This window comes from Thermobia domestica, chromosome 8, assembly GCF_964235325.1.
Source record: "Thermobia domestica chromosome 8, izTheDome1.hap1.1, whole genome shotgun sequence".
Lineage (NCBI taxonomy): Eukaryota > Metazoa > Arthropoda > Insecta > Zygentoma > Lepismatidae > Thermobia > Thermobia domestica.
In genome coordinates, this window is record NC_137461.1 from 243741579 (window position 1) to 243765263 (window position 23685).

The 23685-nt window shown below is 36.1% G+C and overlaps 1 protein-coding gene across 1 annotated transcript in view; it reads left to right on the forward strand.

Annotated features, from left to right (window-relative positions):
• The first annotated feature begins 4959 nt into the window (after positions 1 to 4959).
• LOC145691982 (protein takeout-like) overlaps positions 4960 to 23685 on the forward strand; it is a 69630-nt gene continuing 50904 nt past the window's right edge. Inside the window, exon 1 of the mRNA XM_081767279.1 lies at positions 4960 to 5131. Coding sequence (XP_081623405.1) covers positions 5062 to 5131 — 70 coding nt within the window. The 5' untranslated portion in view covers positions 4960 to 5061. The remainder of the gene's footprint in view (positions 5132 to 23685) is intronic.

Consider the following 23685-nt stretch of genomic DNA (forward strand, 5'->3'; position numbering starts at 1 on the left):
AAACGTACCAGTGTCTAAAATCCTCGTTCTTAGCCTACACAGCGCATTATAAAAAGTTTCACTAGAATAATTAGGGGAAGTACAGTTGAGGTTTATAATGAACTATGTTCTGGAAATGGTAAGAAAATGATGAATTTCTGAGGTAGAATGAGATATTTTTTAAAATTTCATGCTTACTTTGTTAGATATTGCCATGATACTTGTAGGATATATTGTTGGAGTACTACGGTTTATTTTCAAGACAGTTTTCGACTGTCTGATGGCAGTGTTTCCAGCCAAAACAATTAATTACCGATTTTAGGTTAAAAATTCGGAAAATTTCTCTTTCCCTTCTACTATTACCCTCTTGCTAGCTACATTGAAACAAACGTACCACTATCTGAAAGCTTCCTCTTTGCCCTACAGAACGCACCATAAAAAGTTTCAATGGGATAATTAGAGAAGCTGTAGCCCCGATATATCTGTTGATTTTTGCTTCTGAGGAGTAAAAAGTGTCAAAATTTCATGTGTATGATGAGAGAGATTTTTTTTCTTTCCCTCTTTGAATGGAAGCCAGCGAGTTTAGGATTTCATTGTACCTTGTCAACACACCAAATAATTTTTTTAAGTGACTTGAACCCATATAGCAGCAGTGGTGCTAGATACAAAAAATTTTGAAATTCGGTTAGGAAATTTTCACCCCTACATTTCCCTCAATAATTTCCCACCTGTTGGCAACACTGCAGTGCAACTTACACCAAAACATAGCCACATCCATTTTCTAGAAAAACAAAGCCTTAACCATATCAGCAAATGGATGGTTTTTGAGCAATAAGTCACTAACTGAAAATGTAGGAAAACGCCAAAAATGACCTGGGTCCGAAAGGAATAATCACATAATTTTGCTCGTATAGGTACAAAGAATGAAACGATTTGTAAGTTACGAGGGCTTCGACTGATGTTCTGTTGATTATTTCAATAATCTGCAACATAAATCAATAAATAATAGTTGCCAGAAAAAAACTGACATTTGAAAAAAAAAACATGAAAAAGAACGATGTTTTTTATTGAAAAGAAAACTTCACAGAAAAGAAAACAGTTTTTTTACAACACTAGGTGCGTTCGTAAAGCGCATTCTCCCCAAACGCCTGGCATACGCGGCAACTTAATGCGGCAGCTGACAGACCCTTGTCACTTTAAAGTCGTACAACAGACACTCGTTAACAAGTTGCTTCGATATCTTTATTATTTCTCTTCGACACTGGATGAGCTATGACTGATGTGTGCGCGCAACGTGCCTTTATTACTGAAGGTCGATGGACAGACTTACTCCCGATCGCACGGCAGGCACGTGCGTCATTTCGTTTTCTCTCTGTGAGCATATGATTGATGGGACGTTAAAAAGGACAGGAACTTTTTGGTTACCTTACTTTCATGATTGAGCATTTTCAGTATTAATTTACAAATACGCAAATACATTACTCTGTTAAAATGAAATTTTAGTTTAACATCCCACTGTTGTGCTTTTTAGCCTAAAACGGTTGACTAATTAATGCAAAGGAATAATTATGAAATTAAACTTTTTATGCTCTCCCACCGGGAATCGAACCAGGGACCACATGCACCAAATGAGCACATGCTACCCACTAAGCCAGTGGAGAGGGCTGCATTAGCTTGATTATTGTATTAAAATAGTGATGTGTAGATACATTATGTAAGATATAAGTTATAATACACATTTATACGTGTTATTATCAGGATTTTGAATTTCATTTTCAGTTTAGCGTTTCTTTCATCAGTGAGGCTTATGAGACGTGAATCTACAGCTTCACATGGGATCTGAACCGCATGAGCTCCCGCCCGGAATGTTATTATCAGGAGTCGAATATTGGATGGCAGAAGTCGCCATGCCAACTGTAAGTATAGATCTCGTGCCTAGATATAATTCAAGACAAAACATGTAGCCTCTTGCATAAAATTGGATTTGTATAATGTAGCTCCTGATTTATAGAGTTGAGTTGATTTTGAGTTTAACGTCCCGTTCAGCAGCGAGGCTCATGAGACGTGGACCTACTGATTAACGTGGAATCCGAACCACATGAGCTCCCGCCGGGAATCGAACCCGGATCTCCCACGCCAAAGACGCGTACGCTAACCGCTTAGCCACGAAGGAGCTCTCCTGATTTATAGAATTGATGCTTAGGATTTATAGAACAATTCTTTCGATCATGAATTTAGGTTCTTGAAACGTCCTTAATGAAATTCTGTATACACCATCGATTTTTTAAAAATAGGCCTATTACTGTATTTCTGATTGGTTGGTTGGAGTTAAAAGTCCCATTCAAAACCGAGGCTATATCGGACGTACCTACAAGCCTAACTTGGAATCCGAACCACAGGAGCTCTCACCGGAAATCAAAACTTAGTTCTCCCACGCCAAGGACACGTTTATAGCTACAAACGAGCTTCAGAGTTTCTCTTGCCACACATACTGTAACATAATTCGTAATGATAGGATAGTAGTATATTACTATGTTTTTGGTTGTCATTTTACTATAACAACAAGATACGCTAACAGAAAACTCAATCTGTCAACGTGAAAACTTTCTTTGTTATGGTTGGATTTGCGCACTCGCTTTTCAGCAAGTAAGTTCTATGAGAAGTGGCGTCATTTGGAGCTATAGGGAGACAATTGTCCCACCTGAGTTTGAGATATAAATACACTCTAATCAACAATATAATATACAAATGAAAAATGTCTAAAATCTTCTTATATCGGAGAGTATCGTCCCCTCCCCATGCAAAACTTAAAATAACCAGTAAAGCAGGATGCGAAATAGTCACAATCAAAGTGGAAGGGATGAGGTGGAACAGAAGTATGAAAAATAGTATTCGCAATGGAATGCTCTAACAGAGAATTTACATATTTAAACATCCTTAATAGAGAAGACTCATAAGAAACTTATATACCAAAAAACAAGTAAGTGTTAAAATAGGAAAGGAAATGTAATTTGGAAGAGGAGTTCGACAGGGATGCTGCCTCTCGCCTACATTATCTAAAAACTATCTAGAAGAGATAGTGAAAAAAAGACTATTCTCTCGCCTACATTATCTAAAAACTATCTAGAAGAGATAGTGAAAAAAAGACTATTCTCTCGCCTACATTATCTAAAAACTATCTAGAAGAGATAGTGAAAAAAAGACTATTCTCTCGCCTACATTGTCTAAAAACTATCTAGAAGAGATAGTGAAAAAAAAAGACTATAAAATGAATCTGGTATTTCAATAGGAGGTAGAATGATTAAACGTATACGTGCTGCAGATGATGGATGCTTGATGCAAAATGTGAATAGAAAATCAATAAGATATTAGAAAACTTGAGGAAGGTTGTGAAGAATATAGGATGAAAATAAATGTTAGAAAGACAAGTCTTAGTGATTGAAACGAAGTGGTCGATACCATAATATAAATAGATGCGGAGAGCAGGGAGGGAGGTAAATAGAACAAGTGACTGGTTTTCGAAACCTGGGTAGTATTATTAGTGGTAATGTGGAGTGTGAGAGTGAAATAAGAGTACGGATACTGGTCCGAAAGAAGAATTTAGTAGGAAGAAAATACTATTTTGCGGGACGTTGAATTAAGCGTTAATAAAAGAACTCATAAAATGGTTAGTGTGGAGTATTGTACTGCATGAATCAGAAACATGGACATTACGCAAAAATGATGAAAACGGATGGAAGCTTTCGAAATGTGGGTGTGGAGAAGAATGGAGCTAATTAGCTTGGTCGAATGTAAAACGAATGAGAGGGTGTTAGAAATGGTAGGAGAGAAAAGAACAATTTTAGATATTATTAAGAAGAGGAAGAGAAGCTAGTTGGGACATTGGCTAAGAAGGAATTGAGGGACGTGGTAGAGGGTATGGTGGCAGAAAAGAGAGGAAAGGGGCGAATAACACTACAGTTAATGAACCATATCAAAACAGAAAAATCGTACATGAAAACGAAGAGGTTAAGAGAAGCCCATCTAGCATGGCAGCTTCTCAGTTGCAGCAAGTAACCTGCCAATAATGGCAGAATACCTATGGTGATGATGAATTGAGAAACTCAGGCGAATATAATGGTATGCCACGTCTACTAACTTTCGAGTCAACTGGAAAAGAAGTTTGACCATTCTCATGAAATTCAATTGAATTACACATACCAAACAAACTTCTCCTGCCGTCTCCAAGTATACTTCCAAAATAAAGCAACCTGCATACTCTTCTGTGGTACAATCACAACCTATTTCACCTAATAATTCAATTTTACCAGAAATGGCTTTTACCACTACGTTCTCTGTTCAATTGTTCAAATATGTGAAATTAGCGATGTTGTGCTAACGTATGTAACAAAAGGTGGTGCAAAGTACAAGCAAATGTGAAGAGATAATTACATAAGAAACTAGGTTAATATCATATAAATTATTGTAATTAATTTGCAGACTTTTGATAATAGTATCAGTTTATTCACACACAACTCCAGTACCTTATTAATGACAGCAATTTTGGTGGAAAAATATTGGAAGTTCCTCTTTAATTTCCCTCCAGGATTTTGTAGTCAAATGTCCTACTGAGAATCGATCTCAGTTCTTTTACTCGAAAAGTGAGATAAACATCCGCTTAGCTACTAAGGAGGTCGAAACCAGAAGATGCTTCCCTAACGCCTACTGAGTAATGTGAATGCTTGAACCTAAGAACGTACAGTCAATATTTGTTTATTGGTAGACTATAGAACAAACGCTGAACGAAAAGAATAATAAAAAAATAATATATAGGAAAAAAAACTGTATACACAGTGAACTTTCACCGCCCTAGTGCAATGTCCATGTTACCTAATGAGTGTTATCCAACCGCTGACAAGGTCGTGGAGAAAGTGGGACGAATCTTATAAGTAAGATAAACCAGTAACAACTGGAAGAAAGAAAAAAAAATACGCTGGAGGATAAATGAATGAATGGTACGTTCCGCGTCCTGTATGCCAGTGCGGAACATTATCCGTCTAGAGTGAATTCAATGTTACCAGATAGTGTTCATAGGTAGTGACAATGTGGTCGCCTCTTTATCACAGTTGTGTTTTAATAATCCTAGGATTACCATTTATTTGTGCCAAAATATGTGAGTATTTTCAATCAAGAAAATAGTAATATAAATGAGTTATTAATTTATTCGTATAGTTGGTGTAAAAATATTTATTAATTTATTCGTATAGTTGGTGTAAAAATATTTTTTGTCTCGAAGTATGTAATAAGTGGACAAGTCCTTGTTGATATTGTATTCAGAATGATATGATGCAACAGAAAATAGTGAACCCGATAACTCTCGCTTTTGAAGAATCTTATGCAACAATAACTTAAGAAAGAATGTGAACAGGGATCAAGTCATCATATAAAAGAAAGAGAAAAACTTTATTGTATGTATTATTGTGCAACTATATATAGTACATCATTGTATAACAATTGAATGTAGTCTACAATAATTGAGTCCATTGAGACTTTTAAGTGATTATTGACATACAAATTATAACGAGTGTGAACTTAGCAGGACCACTTTTGAAAATTATAAATGTTTGCACACCATACGTTTGTACTGCGTTTGTACCGGTTTGTACCGTAAAAATTTTCGTTTGTACCGGTCCCAAATTCGAAAAAATCGAAAAACAAAGTGGTCCTGCTATGTTCACGTGAACTTACCAGGACCACTTTATTTTTCGATTTTTTCGAATTTGAGACCGGTACAAACGAAAATTTTTACGGTACAATCCGGTACAAACGCAGTACAAACGAATCGTACAGAAAAATCATCAAATTTGTAGAAATTTATCAGTGGTCCTGCTAAGTTCACGTGAACTTAGCAGGACCACTTTATTTTTCAATTTTTTCGAATTTGAGACCGGTACAAACGAAAATTTTTAGGGTACAAACCGGTACAAACGCAGTACAAACGTATGGTGTGCAAACATTTATAACTTTCAAAAGTGGTCCTGCTAAGTTCACACTCGTCAAATTATACGTAATCAAGTTTCTATTCCTGTACTTCTCATAGAATCAGTGTTGCCAACAAGTTGGTACAAAACGTCACTAAATAGGAGATGAAATGACCAATTTTGGGTGAAAAGTCGCTAAAAGAATTTTTCGTGGAATTTTGGCTATTTATAAAATGTGTGTGTGCGTAATATACGTGATCAGTTCAAGCCATAGTACTATCTACGCTACAAGAACGTATATGAAAGACTCATATATAACTAACAATAATTTACTTTTTATATATTTTTAACTTTATGATCAATTTTGCTTCAACGAAATCAACGATGAGTTTACAAAAATGAACAAAATTAAAGGTCTAGAAAAATATCTTACTTCACTTCTACTCACGCTTCTACAGGCTATCGGTAATGTATTATTTGTGCCTCTAAACAGAAGCTCTGTAAACTAAAGGACATTAAAAGCGGGATTTGGTTCCCGTTAGAAGGTAAGAGATAACAGCAATCAAAGCGGGAATATAGAGGTAAATGTTATGTACTTTCCCAGCTCGTCAACATCTACACTGAGTCAAATAAGCAAAAGGAAAATAAACATATATCTGAACTGATTCGAGCTAATAGTACTTATTTTAGGACAAGTTGTTCGCAGCACAAAAGTCGCTAGATTTGTAAGTCAGTCGCCAAATCGCCATTCCAAAATCACCAAAAAAGGTCGCCAATCGGAAAAATTACTTTTTGTCGCTATCCTGGAAGGCGAATCCCCTAGACTTAGCGACTTTCCCCCAAATTGGAAACACTGCACAGAAACTCAATCCACAAGAACAGAGTTGCCAACCCCAAAGAACAAAATTATCGATTTTCGTCTCAAATCATCGTACGTTACAACAAATTATCGAAAAATCGTTATTTAACGTGATAATTGTAGAAACAGGTATAATACTATTAATAATAGCAATAATACATAATAAAATTATCTAGTAATCTTCACTTTCTAACTCCAAATCGGCGTCACTATCTTCACCATTTCTTAAAATCCTTATTTACACTACCCTGAACAACAACAATACCATCACTCCCTCTTAAACATAATTGAATTTAAAGAATGGATTCAGGTTGCCATTTGCCAATTCTCAAATCATTATTTATTTATTTTAGCGGGAATAACCGTTAAAAACCTCAGTGTCACTGTATGTTTTATAATTATTAAATGCACGTCTACAAATTATTTGCACATTGAAAACTGAAAAAAAAAATGTGTGCGTACTAAAATTATCGCATATTCACCTCTTATCACAAAGGAATTATCGCATACAACATTAAGGCTTAATTATCGTAAATAAAAAAAATAAAATCTTTAAGTTTAAAGTCCCACGGTTATGCCGGTTAGGCTAAAGGAGACGGTGATAATGAGAGATGAGTGAAAATGGTGGAATGAAGAAAGTGGGAGGAAACGGGAGAACCCCCTAGAAAACCCACGAGCACGGTGTTCGTAAACCACAAAGTCCACACGGCGCGAGCTGGGATCGAACCAGGGACCCCAAGCACCGGAGGTGAACGCTCTACCACTGAGCCACCGCGCCCCCCAGGCTTAATTATCGTATTTCACGATAAATTATTGTGTGATTACAAATCTAGCAAACGAACATTTTTAATACTATTTTGGTTTAGAATTCATTAATTCTCAACAAATTTTTATTTTAAAAGTACATCTGAGATCAAATTACGATCTTAAAATAGGTCTGTCTGACTTACTCCAGTTACGCCTCATATGCTACTTGCAGGGGCGTAACTAAATGCTTGGGGGTCCTCCCGCAGACAGTGTGGAATGAGGCCTCTTCTCTACGTCTCACTTCACAATTTGGGGGCCCCGTGACGGCTTGGGCCTCCCGCAATGCGTTATCTGCGGGGCCCTTATTTACGCCCCTGGCTACTTGCAATTCGCGTAGTTGTACAAATTTATCTGTGGAGTATGAACAAAATCTACTAAGTCGTTTTTATATACTACACATTCCCAAGAGTAAACTATTCCTACTGGGTTTTCTCCAGAGAGACCACTTAAACCACACACTATAGGATTGCTAATGAAATATTGGTGTATGAAGAACAAACAAAATCGTTAGAGCCGTTTTCGAGAAAATTACATTTTTTAAAAATTTTCTTAACTTTATTTTGGGGGTAAGAAGACAATTCAAAAAGCCTGCCTGGAGAATCTTATAAAAACCTTAACTTTAAACTTTGATGAAGATATATGTTGAGCGTTACGGCCTCTAGGCGAGGGAATACATTTACAAGGGGACAAACGGACGGACCGGCGAATATCCAAACATAACTTTTACGTCTTGTATGGGCCTTGAAATGTTTAAAGCCGCTGAAATCTCGAATTACTATAGTTTCTGCAGAATTGCTGTAGAATCGCCATTGTTTCTTCTGTTCCATCGTTGCACGAATGTAAAAAACTTAAGTAAGGTACACAATCATCACAAATGAAGAGGTGAACACTCATCCTGGGTTGTTCAAAGATTATCGGTAATATGTAAACTGTCTTAAATATTTTCAAAAGTCGTTTCAGCTTGTATACTTATTGAACACATGCACATTTTGTACACTTCAGGGCACTTTTGGATATATCAAACATTGATCAAAAGTAGTTACAAACAAGTAACAGTTTTACATGTTCACCACGTGAAGAAATTTGGTGTGTATGGCTCAATTAATGCTGAAATGGAATAATAGATTTCTGCCACTTTCCGTTTTGGTAGAGACATTAGAGTGGAGATGGAGACCTATATTCTTATCTCTATCTGTTTCTATTTTGACCCTACAACAATCACCAGTGCTACCGGAAGTGGTTGATTTTCTCTCACTTCTATCTTAGATAGGGAATTACGGGAGAAATGGTACCTATTCTTAGAACTCTATATAGACTCCACAGAGCCGCATTTCTCCACCCTCATCGTTTTTGCTCTACATTAATAACAATACTGAAACCGGAAGTCGAAGTGCATTTGTACCACTTCCGGTTTTAGTTGAGAGTTAAAGTAGGGGATAACATGTATTCTTAGGATGATTAATTGATAGCAGAGAATAATCGCTTTTTTCTAATTATTACAGTTTTACTCTATATAGCGATCAATATTAAAACCCTAAGTGGTTTATTTTCTGCCATTTCCAGTGTTAATAGAGAGATTAGAGTGGAAAGACGCGTAATTGATTGCAGAAAATAGCTTTTCTGTATCGTTATCGTTGTTACTCCATGATGATCAACTTTAAAACCAGAAATAGTTCATTTCTGAGTCTTCTGGTTTGAAGAGAGGGTCAAGAGAGATTATAACTATTTTTGAAACTCTAAATTGACTCGCTTCCCTCTACAGAGTATCTACAGAGTGTCTTTTAAAATATTGTCTCTTTCTACAGGGTGTCCGTAAAGTATGGGTACATAGAAAAAGCACATTTTTGTCAATTTAATGTTAATGAATAATATTTTCAACATAATTTCCGTGTTCTTCAATACATAATTTGATGCGTTTTGCAAGATTAAGGTGAACTCGATGGAATAGGTCTGAATTGCCGTCAATTTCAGCACTCTGACTGGTAATGCGTTCTGTCAGCTAGTTTAAATTTCTAATCATCATCGACTAAACTTTCTCTTTCAGCACATCCCAGAAAAAGAAATCAAGGGGAGAAAGGTCTGGCGAACGAGGGGACCACTATACAATACCTTTTCTCCCAATCCAGTGAGGAAAATTGTCATTCAACCAATCTCTAAAAGCTGCAGCAAAATGGGCTGCTGAAATCAGTCTGGAAGTCCCTCACCGAAACACTCAATTTGAGGCATCAACAATCTCAGCGTGTTCACATAAGTCTCATCCGTTACTTGTTCATCAAAGAAGAAAGGTCCTAGCACATGAGCTTTCTACAAACGAGACCACATCATCACTTTTCGGCACCCCTGCTGTTTTGATGGACTCATCCAATGTGGATTACTTTGAGTTCAGTATCGAGGATTTTGACTGTTCATTTCACCGTTGACATAAAACACAGCTTCATCACTGAACAACACATAGTCTTTAGTAAAATTGATATTTTCATCGAATTTATCTGCAAACAATCCACACGTCTGCATGCGTCTATTGGGATCATCTTCATTTAAGTGATGAAATATCTGTAACTTCTACAGATGAAACTTCTCCTCTCTTAGGATTTTGTGGATGGTTGGCCTTGGAACACCGAACTCCGTGGATGTCCGACGAAGCGATTTCTTTGGACTAGCATAAACGTTAACCAAGACAGCCTGTTTCATTTCGTCTGAAGTCTTTGGTCGTCCGGATCGGGGTTTGTCCAACATACTGCCTGTTTCTTTCAACTTGGTGATTAATTTCCCGACGGCAGTAAAACAAATATGTTGACGTTGAGGGTGTTGAAGGTTTAAATTCTTCTGCAATTTTGCGATATGACCAACCTTCTCGTCTACTTAAGAATACCAACTCGACTCGTTCTTCTTTAGACAGACCCATCATTCAATCCAGAAAATCAAAAACAAATTCTTAGAATCTCTTATGTACCCAGACTTTATGGACACACTGTATAACATCCTGAAGCAAACGTTTAACTGAAAACGTATATTTTATAATAGTTTCCGTGTAAGTGTTCCATCTATTTGTGCTTTCCGTATGAAAGAAAGAACTGTTCCGGCTAACATAACTTATGTAGCATATGAATAAGATATACTCCTTACACATTTCCGTAGTAAATATGTGGATTCCGTATATTTGTACAATATACCGCTGTCCGGATACTGTGGAACGTGGAAGCTTCTCAGTTGCAGCAAGTGACCTGGCAATAATGACCAAATGCCTATGATGATGGTCATTATACCAAGTTGTTTTTGTGGTATCAATGACGTGCGCAATCTCACCTGCCCATGTACGCAATCTTCCCTATCCTTGTGGCAGAGATTGCGCAAAATAGGGGTTTTGAAAAACGGGCACCACTCACTTTCAACAATGATTGCGGATCTGATATTGTGTACAATGTACTTAAACATACGCTACGACGATCTTAACAATATTGCTTTAAATTTGGCTATTTTATGCAGGTATGTTGAATTCTGAGCGAACTAGCTTTACTTTACTATATACAACTTACTGACACAAAATTACAAGCCGTTATTGCCAACCCAACTTAAATCTGTCCTTCAAATAATAAATCTACTTAAACACCTACACAAAATATCCCAACAAATTTTACTATAAAAAAAAATTAATTTCGGAGGTACGCTCAATTTTGTTATATTGGTATTTGACTGTATTAGAATTCAGGTATAACTGGATTCTGATTGTAAAAAAAAGCTTAGGGCGTTTTGTTCCTTATGTATTTCCCATGCACGTTATACTGCAAATACATGAACGTAATGACGTCAGTTTAAGTTAATTCGTTGCACAATGCCAATATGTATGCAATTCAATGAACTTATGTTCTTAATCTATTTGTTTAATCTGAGTTTTTTTTTTTCTATGTGTCGCAATCCTGAACTAGACGTCGCAAATATGAAATAGTAGATTGATTTTGCAAGGTTATACGTTGAGAAAGTTTTTTTTTTTTTTTTTTTTTTTTGAGAAAGAATTGAAGCATTACGTCTATTTATGTTCTTTAGGTAACCTTTCTCAGGATATCCTGCTGCGAGTTAATTCAACTTTGAAATACTGTATTTTACTATACAAGGATTTATTAAACATTTGTTGTTGTTGATTAATTATTTTGATGAGATTTATTCCACGCCCACTTTCCAACTTGAAGAGGGTAATCGTTCAATTCACACTATTGAAGCTGGAAAACTTACTCTAATCGTTTCTGGGATTAACGCCAACTTGTTGTACTCATCATTATGATTTCCGGTTGTTTTGCAACTGAAACAGCTCTAACGTTCTACTAACTGCATCCCGTAAAGATTAACTCTCTTTGAGCAACCCTTCACGTACTTACTGTCCACTGAGAAAAATTCGTTATCCGGACAGCTGTATATTGTCGAAATATACGGAATCCTTATGATTACTACGGAAATCTGTAAGGGCCATACGTTATCCACATGCTACATACGTACTGCCTTTTTACCGCTTAGATGTTACATCACGTCGCTACAGAATGTTATAAACGTGAAAAAATCTTTGAGTTTTACGTCCCACGCTTATGCCGGTTAGGCTAAAGGAGACGGTGATTATGAGAAATGAATGAAATGGTGGAATGAAGATAGTGGGAGGAAACGGGAGAACCCCGAGAAAACCCACGCACACGGTGTTTGTCCACCACAAAGTTAACTTGGCGGGAACAGGGTTTGAATCCGGAACCCCATGCACCAGATGTGAACGCTCTATCACTGAGCATTTATAGACGTGGATACACATCCATCTGTATGTGAGATTGTTACCGCCTATATACAGTTCTATCATTCATATTGAAAGTACGTATAGATGGAATATTTATACGGAAAGATGGAATATTTAGATGGAATATTTAAAACTACGTTTTCAGATACACGTTTGCTGATGGATATTATATATAGTCGTATGTTAAGTTCAAAAACGACAGGATTTACGCATGTAACCTACGTTTTTAGGTAAGCCACACAGTTTTTATTTCTCTGTGTATCTATAAGGGACACAACTATGAAAAGGAAAAAACTTACATATGAATACATTTTATGAGCTTGGTTTACATTAAAAGCAAATTTATTACAAATACATTTAAAAGGTTTATTACAAATTTATCCAAGCGTGGGCACATTTTACGTCATGAGCGTGAGTACTTCCCCCCCCCCCAAAAAATGTTATTGCCCTTCTCTCATAACTTCTGTAGTACGCAACGTTTAAAAAAATAACAGGTACCAATCACTTTAGCTGCCTCTAACAAATAGAGCCTCAATATAGTAGTAATAGGGAATTTATCTGTCAACTAAGCTGTCCGTGGCCGATTGCCGTTGAAAGATGAACTTTTGCTTCTATCCTCGATTCAAAACATTTCTTAGGTTAAATGAGCTGTTTAAAATTGATACCTACAATAACCTGAATTGGATTACACACAGAGCCCAAAACGACTCAAAACGACACAAAAATGCATGTATTAAAATTTGGACATACTTTAATGTGTACAAATGAATTGCCTTCTAATGGTGAACATAAGAAAATATGTCGATTTTTGACATTGCGGATATCTCCGCCATGAACATAAAAAATATGAGCAACTATAGCATGTCAAAACGATCTACTGCCTGGTCACACGATCTACTGCATGTCAAAACGATCATTAGTTATGATGGATTAGTATGTTATGTTTTAATCATTGGAGCAATTATATCATTGTTTGAGATTATATACAGGGCTTGTCCGGAAAGTAATAGGACTGAGTCGATTTAAAAAAATATATATATATATATTTAGACAATCGTTACAATTCTTTAAAAACTTTCAAAATAGACTCCTTCTGCGTCGATGCAGCGCTGCCAGCGCGATTTCCAAGCATTGAAGGCGTCACGGAAGTCATTCTCCGGAATAGCCTTGAGAGCCGCGGTGCAAGCTGCTTGGATCTCCTCTATCATCTCAAAATGCTTGCCTTTCATCGGGCGTTTCAGGCGAGGAAACAAAAAGAAGTCCGGGGGGCCACATCTGGGCTGTAGGGCTGCGGCGGAAGCGTTGGGATGCTGGCCTTGGTCAGGTAGCTGTTCACAAGAAAGGCGGTGTGAGCCGGGGCGTTGTCGTGGTGCAGCTTCCAGTCGGCTCCGATGTCTGGTCGGACCCGATTGACCCTTCGTTTGAGTCTCTTGAGCACTTCCACGTAAAACTTGGCGTTGACGGTTTGTCCAGGAGGAACAAATTCATGGTGGATGATGCCTTTGATGTCAAAAAAGACAATGAGCATCGTTTTCACTTTGGATTTGCTCATTCTTCCCTTTTCTGGGCGAGGAGACGTCGGCGTGTGCCACTCGGAAGATTGCCTCTTTGTCTCGGGATCATACTCAAAGATCCATGATTCGTCACCTGTGATTACGTTATTCAAAAATTGGAGGTCACTTTCACACATGTTCAAATTTTCTTGGCACAATTCCACTCGCCGCAGTTTCTGGTCGTCAGTGAACACTTTTGGGACAATCTTCGCGCACACCTTGCGCATGTTCAAATGCTCCTTCACAATTTCATGAACCACAGTTTTTGGTAAATTTAACATCTGGGCAATTAAACGAATACTTAGTCGACGGTCTGAGTTCAAAAGTTCGCGCACACGAGTCCCATTGTCGGTGTTTGTCGAAATCGAAGGTCTTCCAGCACGGTCTTCATCGGCGACCTCTTCCCGGCCCTCCGAAAAGGCCTTGTGCCACCGAAACACACCACTTCTTGCTAAAGCATCATCTGGGTAAGCCTGCTTGATCATATCAAACGTCTCTGTCGCAGATTTACCGAGTTTAACACAGAATTTAATAGTACCTCTGCTCTAACGAACGCTGCATTTTCGGCTTGCACACTCACAGAAACACGTCACGCGAAAAAGCCTGTTCTGACTCTCCGTGTGCTCGGAGACAACTGACCAGAAACTCGTTCGTTAGCTAGGAACGCCCTCTACCGGATCTAGTCGGTGCACGCACGCTCCGAAGTACAGTCATGGCGGAATAAAATCAGTCCTATTACTTCCCGGACAAACCCTGTAGACTAATTTGTACGTCAAAAATGTACACGGTAACATGAGGCGGTTGTCATTTGTCTCTTGTTATCAGTGTTACCAATGTAGCGCTTTGTCGCTTGATCTAGAATTTTTTTAAGAATATTCTTATCAAAAACAATTGGTTCATTTATCATTGTTAGAATATAAATTTAGCATCTTTTAAATGTTGTATAGTGACTAAACTAGCATTATTTCCACTAAAATTAATATTTCTAGCATCTTCTTGCAGTGTGTTTAGTGACAATATTATTCACATTGTTGGCAGTGTGTTTAGTATCATTACGGCATGTGTGTGTGCCCTATTACAGACAGATTTGACATATATTTTTATGCCATATCAATGTCTTCTGGCTCTGTGTGTAGTAATTGGAGCTTTTTGGTCATACTTGACAATTTTGTATTGGGCATGCTTCGGTCTCGCGCTCACTAATCTCAGTTGCGCTTGTGAACACTTCTCTCAACTGTAATCGCGTCAATTATTTCGTTGGAGTTCGGGCTCAATCATCTGAATTTGACTTGCACTTAGGTGCACTTCCCTTAATAGGGATCCCACTCACTCCGGTTCACGTTCATTTATTTCACTTACGCTCAATTACAGAGTCCGAGTCCGAACATGGTTGCGTGCGAGTCACAGACGCAAGCATCGAGCCCGCGAATTTGGATGTTGTTGGTTCTGATTACACCATCTTCTTCATGAGCGCCGAAGACATGAAAGTGCGAATTCTTTACCTCCATACACAGGCATTCAGCTTTCATGACCTATTCCGAAAGGAGGCAACCTGTATTTATAATACGAGAGTTGTTCGGAAAGTAACCTCCGATTGGTTAAAAAAGAAACATTAAAGTAAATAATAAATTTATTATATGCATGTGTAAACTAATTCTTTGCTCTATTCTTTTTTTACTTGGTTCCTCTCCAACCTGTGTCTTAAACCAGCCTGTGATCCCATTTTTTTTTTAAGCTTCTCATCATCACCAAAGCGCTGATATCATATAACACAATCCAGAAAATTTATGGAAATTCATAGGAAAGCTCTTATATTATGAATCGTCGATTTTCACGAACTTTTCCATCAATTTTCGGAAGGAGTTTATCAGTGACCATTGATGACCTGCCACTTCTCTCTTCGATATGAATGTTTGTTCATCCGTCCACTTTTAAATGAACAAACCCATTCACGAACAACTCCTTTACTTATCACACTTGCTTCATACACGGCACAAAGTTCGGGATGAAAAGCTGCTGCCAAATATTGTTTTGCAATAAGAAAACGTATAACAGCTCGCACCTCGCACTTGGCGGTATTTTTATTTTATTCTTTTAAATTGCAGCACACATTTTGAAACACTACGAAAGTGGAACTAGTGATCAGATAACCTTGGGTCTACTACCTCTGGATGCAGACTGACCTTCCGCGCACGTCTGTGCAAAGATGCTGGCGTTGCCCCCACTACTTCTTACACAGTGACCAATCGGAGGTTACTTTCCGAACGCGCCTCATATTTCTCAACGAATATTTCTACGAATTAAGATAGGCCACTAAATCATAAATATCACTAGATAAGTTCCCAAGGATGCCAACACATTCCTTGCAAATTTACTAAAAATACCCAGGGACATTTAAGTGAATTGACTAAAATGTTCAGGAGAAGAGACCTTAATACAGAAGTGGCTTGTTTCCTTTCATTTCATGTTTGCATTAAACATTTAGTTAATCTAAACTGAATTAAACTGTTCATTTGTATTTAATTTGTAATTAAGTCATTTAATATCCGATCATAAGCTTGAATGGCGTTTAGGCCATCCACTTGTTTCGTCTCCAAAGAAAGATACATAATTGTCTCTAAACCTTCTAGCGACGAGCATAGCATATGAATACACAGTTGAATATTCCGTTGAGAAACGTTGTGATATATAAATACAACCTTTAGGCGGGCGAAAAGGTGTAAATCTCCAAACGGTGACGTTTCTCAGAAGCCAAATTCACACAGAAGTCCACTCTGAAACAATAATTCTCGTCTTATTACATAGTTCATTCATATAAAATAAAAAGTAGCTGCACCCACTTACATCATTTCATTTTATCTTCGTTTCTTCTACACCTAATTATACATAAATTGATTTTGACGCACATTTCATTTTTAATTTTTATTTGATACAAAATGAATGAAAATAAATTGATAAAATGTATTAAAAACTTTATTTTGTCATTAATTTGTCTAAAATTCAAAATCAGTGACCTCAGAAATCCCTCAATGCCATTTCTCTCAAACTCAAATTGCTTTTATTTTAAGACCGCCATATTGGATCCGCCATTTTGTTTTTGTTTCTAGGTTTTACACTTCTAAACTATGCTAATGCATAAATATCGAAAAATTCTATATGTTCGTCTACCGCCTACGATAAACACACAGCAAAAACTGTAAGAAATGTATTTTGCAATCGATTCAACATCCCAAGAATAGGTTCCATCTCTTTCTTCAATCCGCTATTCAAACGTAAAGTACGGTAGTTCAGATTAATCATTTCCAATTTCAACGTTTATCGCCATAGAACAGAAACGATAAAAAGATAGCGAGAACCAGTTTCTTGCAAAAAAAATTCAACGTCTTAAGAGTCTTCATCCCGGCGAAATTAAAATACCGCTAATTTTACAGTAATTATGTGATATCTTCAAATAGATAAAAGATAATTGAAATATGGAACAAGAGCGCCCTAGACAATATTATTTTGCGTGAAGTACCGTTATAACAAGTCACCTAGTGGCTTCCCTTTTTAGCTGTTTAGAAACGCGAAAATAAATGCCGATTTTCAAAATGGCTCGAAATCGAAAGCAGATAGGTGTGATAACGGTAATCGTGATAACGGTATCTCATGTAAAATTATATTGTCTAGGGCGCTCTTTTTCCACATTTCGATTATCTTTTATCTATTTGAAGATATCACATAATCACTGTAAAATTAGCGGTATTTTAATTTCGCTGGGATGAGGACTCTTAAGACAACATATCATGATTATCCCAAACACTCTACTAAAATTAGAAATGATTCAAATTCACTTTTACTTCCAGTTTCAATACTGGCTTCAAATGTTTATCCAGACAGAACGAAAACGATAACAGATAGCGAAAAGCAGTTTTTTTACAAAAGATTCAACGTCTAAAGGTAAAGTGCCTTGACTATCCACAATACTCTACCAAAACTCGAATTGGTTGAAATTTACTACTACTTCCGGTTTCAATACTGATTTCCATAAAACAAAAACTATAAGAGATATCGAGATGCAATTTTTAAAAATTGATTCATCGTCAAAAAGAATAGTTTCTGTCTTTTTCTATTAAGCCTCTATTCAAACCGGAAGTGGTTAAAACTAACCATCTCCTTTTTCAACGATTATTGCCATAAAACGAAAACGGTAACAGATAACAGGAAGCGGTCTTTTGCAAACGATTGTTTCTCTAAGCAATATATCGTGATTATACAGAACATTCTATCAAAACCGGATGTTGGTCAAATTTACTGTTACTCCCGGTTTCAATACTGATTTCTGTAGACTAAGAAGGGTAAAATGCTATCAAGATGATGTTTATTGCAATCTCTTTAGCATCCTAAGAATAGGTAGCATCTGCTCCGTGAACCCTCTATTGAAACCTAATGTGGTTAAAATTAACCATTTCCGGTTTTAACGTTTATCGCCATAGCATGAAAACGGTAACAGATAGCAATAAGTTTTTTTTTATATAAACAAGAAAAAGATTCAGTCTCTCTAGACATCACTTTATTACTATATATTACACTCTGTAGAAAACAGAAGTGGTTTAAATTTACTATTATTTCCGGTTTTAGTAATTATTTCTGTAAAGTAAAAACGAAAAGTGCTATCAAGAAGTGTGTTTTTCATCCATTCATCGTCTTAAGCATGCGTTTTATATCCTTCCTTAACGCTCTATTTAAGTCGGAAGTGGTTGAAATAAACGATTTTTGATTGCAACCTTTATAGCTTTAGAACAAAAATAGTAAGGGATAGCGACAAATGGCTTCCTAATATGGATTCATCGTCCGAGGAACGGACAGTACTTAAAGATTGATAACTTGAAGTTCAAGTACTGAATTCACATAGTTTGGAAGTCTTAGTTTCACTCTGTGAAACGATATTCACTTGTTTTAAACAATAATATCAAACAGGACATTTTGTTCACGATTTTGGGAATTGCGGCCGGTATGCATTGGGAGAAAAGTGCCCAAGCTTAGATGAATATCTAATTACGCTTTATAAACTTACTTGACGATGCTGAATCTAAAACATAAAAAAAAAGTTTTTTACATTAATGTCTGACCATTATACCCTTTAGGCTTACTTGGGAATGCTGAATCCATTTTTTTTTACTTTAATGTCTGACCATTATATCCTTTAGGCTTACTTGAGAATGCTGAATCCAAAATGATTTTTTTTACTTTAATGTCTGACCATTATACCCTTTAGGCTTACTTGAGTATGCTGAATCCAAAACGATCTTTTTTTTTTACTTTAACGTCTGACCATTATACCCTTTAGGCTTACTTGAGGATGCTGCATCCAAAACGATTTTTTAAACTTTAATGTCTGACTATTATACCCTTTAGTCTTACTTGAGAATGCTGAATCCAAAATGTTTTTTTTATACTTTAATGTCTGATAATTATATCCTTTAGGGTTACTTGAGAATGCTGAATCCAAAACGATTTTTTTTTTTTTTACTTTAATGCCTGACCATTATACCCTTTAGGCTTACTTGAGAATGCTGAATTCAAAACGATTTTTTAAACTTTAATATCTGACCACTATACCCTTTAGGTTTACTTGAGGATGCTGAATCCAAAACGATTTTTTTTACTTTAATGTCTAATCATTATACCCTTTAGGCTTAATTGAGAATGCTGAATCCAAAACGATTATTTTACTTTAATATCTGACCATTATACCCTTTAGGTTTACTTGAGGATGCTGCATCAAAAACGATCTTTTTTTTTTTTTTTTAACTTTAACGTCTGACCATTATACCCTTTGGGCTTACTTGAGGATGCTGCATCCAAAACGATCTTTTTTTTTTACTTTAACGTCTGACCATTATACCCTTTAGGCTTACTTGAGGATGCTGCATCCAAAACGATTTTTTAAACTTTAATGTCTGACTATTATACCCTTTAGTCTTACTTGAGAATGCTGAATCCAAAATGTTTTTTTTATACTTTAATGTCTGATAATTATACCCTTTAGGGTTACTTGAGAATGCTGAATCCAAAACGATTTTTTTTTTTTTTTACTTTAATGCCTGACCATTATACCCTTTAGGCTTACTTGAGAATGCTGAATTCAAAACGATTTTTTAAACTTTAATATCTGACCACTATACCCTTTAGGTTTACTTGAGGATGCTGAATCCAAAACGATTTTTTTTACTTTAATGTCTAATCATTATACCCTTTAGGCTTACTTGAGAATGCTGAATCCAAAACGATTTTTTTTTACTTTAACATCTGACCATTATACCCTTTAGGCTTACTTGAGGATGCTGCATCCAAAAACGATTTTTTAAACTTTAATGTCTGACTATTATACACTTTAGGCTGACTTGAGAATGCTGAATCCAAAACATATTTTTTTTTCACTATAATGTCTGATCATTATACCCTTTAGGCTTACTTGAGAATGCTAAATCCAAAACGATTCTTTAAACTTTAATGTCTGACTATTATACCCTTTAGGCTTACTTGAGAATGCTGAATCCAATTTTTTTTTACTTTAATGTCTGATCATTATACCCTTTAGGGTTACTTGAGAATGCTGAATCCAAAACGATTTTTTTTTACTTTAATGTCTGATCATTATACCCTTTAGGCTTACTTGAGAATGCTGAATCCAAAACTTTTTTTTTACTTTAACGTCTGACCACTATACCCTTTAGGCTTACTTGAGGATGCTGAATCTAAAACATTTTTTTACTTTAATATCAGACCATTATATCCTTTAGGCTTACTTGAGAATGCTGAATCCAAAACGATTTTTTTTTTACTTTAATGTCTGATCATTATACCCTTTAAGCTTACTTGAGAATGCTGAATCCAAAACGATTTTTTTTACTTTAACGTCTGACCATTATACCCTTTAGGCTTACTTGAGGATGCTGCATCCAAAACGATTTTTTAAACTTTAATGTCTGACTATTATACACTTTAGGCTGACTTGAGAATGCTGAATCCAAAACATATTTTTTTTTCACTATAATGTCTGATAATTATACCCTTTAGGCTTACTTGAAAATGCTGAATCCAAAACGATTTTCCTTTTACTTTAATGTCTGACTATTATACCCTTTAGGCTAAAGGAGACAAATGATTAACGAAAGTGAATGATTGTGGAATATATTATTTGTGCTTTTCTACGGAAAATGTAACCGGGATCACGTGTACCAAAGGAGCGTGCGTTAGCCACTACATCTGTAGGAAAGGCTGTTGAATACAATGTAATTATTTTCAAAACATATTCGTCAGTGAAGTCACGACAAAACTGACCTCAAAGTTAGGATATTTGAACTACTGCTTTTACCAATGCTAGAACTGCCCATGCTTGAATACATTTTAATTCCCGCTTTTTATTGCGATTAGAAGACATTGAATCCAATAAAGACTACTTTTAAACATATTTGTTCATGGGCACAAAGTTGGATTGTAATACATATAAATATCACAACTTTGAGGTTAATTTTCTCATGTATCCTCTACAATGCATCTCCAATTTGTACCATGGACTTGAACAAGTTTGATTCGACGAATACTCTGGGAGACAGTGCTGAAACCGCCACGCCGTGCAGTGTTGTTTGTTTCGGAATGGTTCAATGGAAGGACGTTATTATTTCAATAGAGGAAAGAATCCGTTATTAGTACCTTACTAACTCAGAACATTGTCGATTGTTTACAGCAATGTACGCCTTATCTGTATCCGTCTAGGAACACTTTGTTTTGTAAATGTAACTTCAGTATTTCTAGTTTCATGGCTACTAAATCAATACCAAGCATAGTGCAGATAAATACGCCAGGGCTTGTGCAGGACTGACTACAGAAGACAAAGATGTTTTATTTGTCCCACATGTTCCATGTAATATTTTTTTTAAGTCACAGTACAGTGACGCGGTTTGTTCATCTTCTTATGGACTAAAGTTTTTCAGTTTGGAGTTTTATTTCAACTTTGGAGATTATCGTTTTTACATTTTATCTTTTTATCTTCATCTTTCACTTTGGTTACTCATTTTATTTATTTATTTATTTATTTTTTATTTATTTATTTTATATATATATATATATATATATATATATATATATATATATATATATATATATATATATATATATATTTTTTTTTTGCTTCAGCTATGTTGTGTAGTAATATTTGAGTTCGTATGATAAAGACGATGTAAGCAGTTACAAGATTTATTACAAATTTCTAGCAGTATCCTAGACTTGGCGTAATTACCTGTACGTGTTGGTAAATACGACACTATGTAACACTTTTTCTTTTATCTTGGACACAACACAGAAGTAAGTGGCATTATTACCACATTTTTTCTACACGCGGAAGAGGCTACTCTGCAAAGTGCATGTGTTGTTTCTTGTGTTCCATGAAAATTAAGGTCTTAAAGAGTCTAACACTCTTAAGTGGGCGAATTTACCTGCACCTCCCTTAGTATGAAAATAATTATCATAGGTATTCTGCCATTATTGGCAGGTTACTTGCCGCAGCTGAGGAGCTTCCATACTCCACGATCTTCTCTTAACCTCTTCGTCTTCAAATGCGATTTTTCTGTTTTGATATCGGCCATTAATTGTAGTCTCCTTCTCCTCCTTTCTTTCTTTGCTGCAAACATACCCTCCGGACATAGTTCCTTCTTACCCAATGTACCATAGCAATCAGTTTCTCTTCCTCTTTTTCCCCCCTTTTCTAAGACTTCCTCATTCATTTTCCGCTTGACCCGTTAATTCTCTCAATTCTTCTCCACAACCACATTTCGAGAGGTTCTAGTAGTTTCTTTCCACGTTTGCGTAATTCCCATCCTTCTGACGCATACAGTCCAATAAGGTCAATTTAAAACAATTTAACATTCAAATGTGTTCACTTGTACAATTGACAAAGTCGGTAGGTCAAATATCCCAAATTTGAGTTCATTTTTGTTGTTGTTCATTTTTGGTTTTGTTATTGTTGTTGAGTTCATTGACGAATATTTAAAAGAAATAGTTCCATTGGATTCAGCAGCCCTTCTTGCTGATCTAGTGGCTAGCGCCTTCTCCTGTAATGCACATGTTCTGGTTCGATTCCCGGTGGGAGAACACTAAAATCAATTTTACAATCGTTAATTATCCTCTCCTTTAGCCTAAAGAACATGCCCGTAAGACGTTAAAGTAAAAATAAATCATTGCAGCTTGAATTTAACATCATCAAGTAAGCATGAAAAGCGTAGAAATTCATTTAAACTTGGACACTTTTTTCCAGTGCAAAGTGGTCCCGAACTTCCCTAAACGTGAACAAAAGTCAGAAACATAATCAAGTCTTTCTAAATCTCATTGTATAAGAATTTTTTTTCTTTTTAGATTGTTGATGTTCATTTTGATATTATTGTTTGAAAGATTTTTTTTAAAAAATAATGCTGCATCCAATATGACTGTCTTAAACTTAAAATAATTCGAATTCGGGATTGAGAGCTTCCTGAGGTCACTGATTTTAAATTTTGGACAAATTAGTGGCAAAATGAATTTGTTACTACATTTTGTCGAATGTTTTTATCCATTTTTACATCAAACAAAAAGAAAAAAATGCAACGAACGCATAAAATCAAATTTATGTATTAGCGTAGAACAGTGATTCTCAATCCAATTCCTATCACGACCCCCTCTTTATCACATCCTTTTGCCAGCGACCCCCTTATCATTTGTGGTTTGTAATAAGCT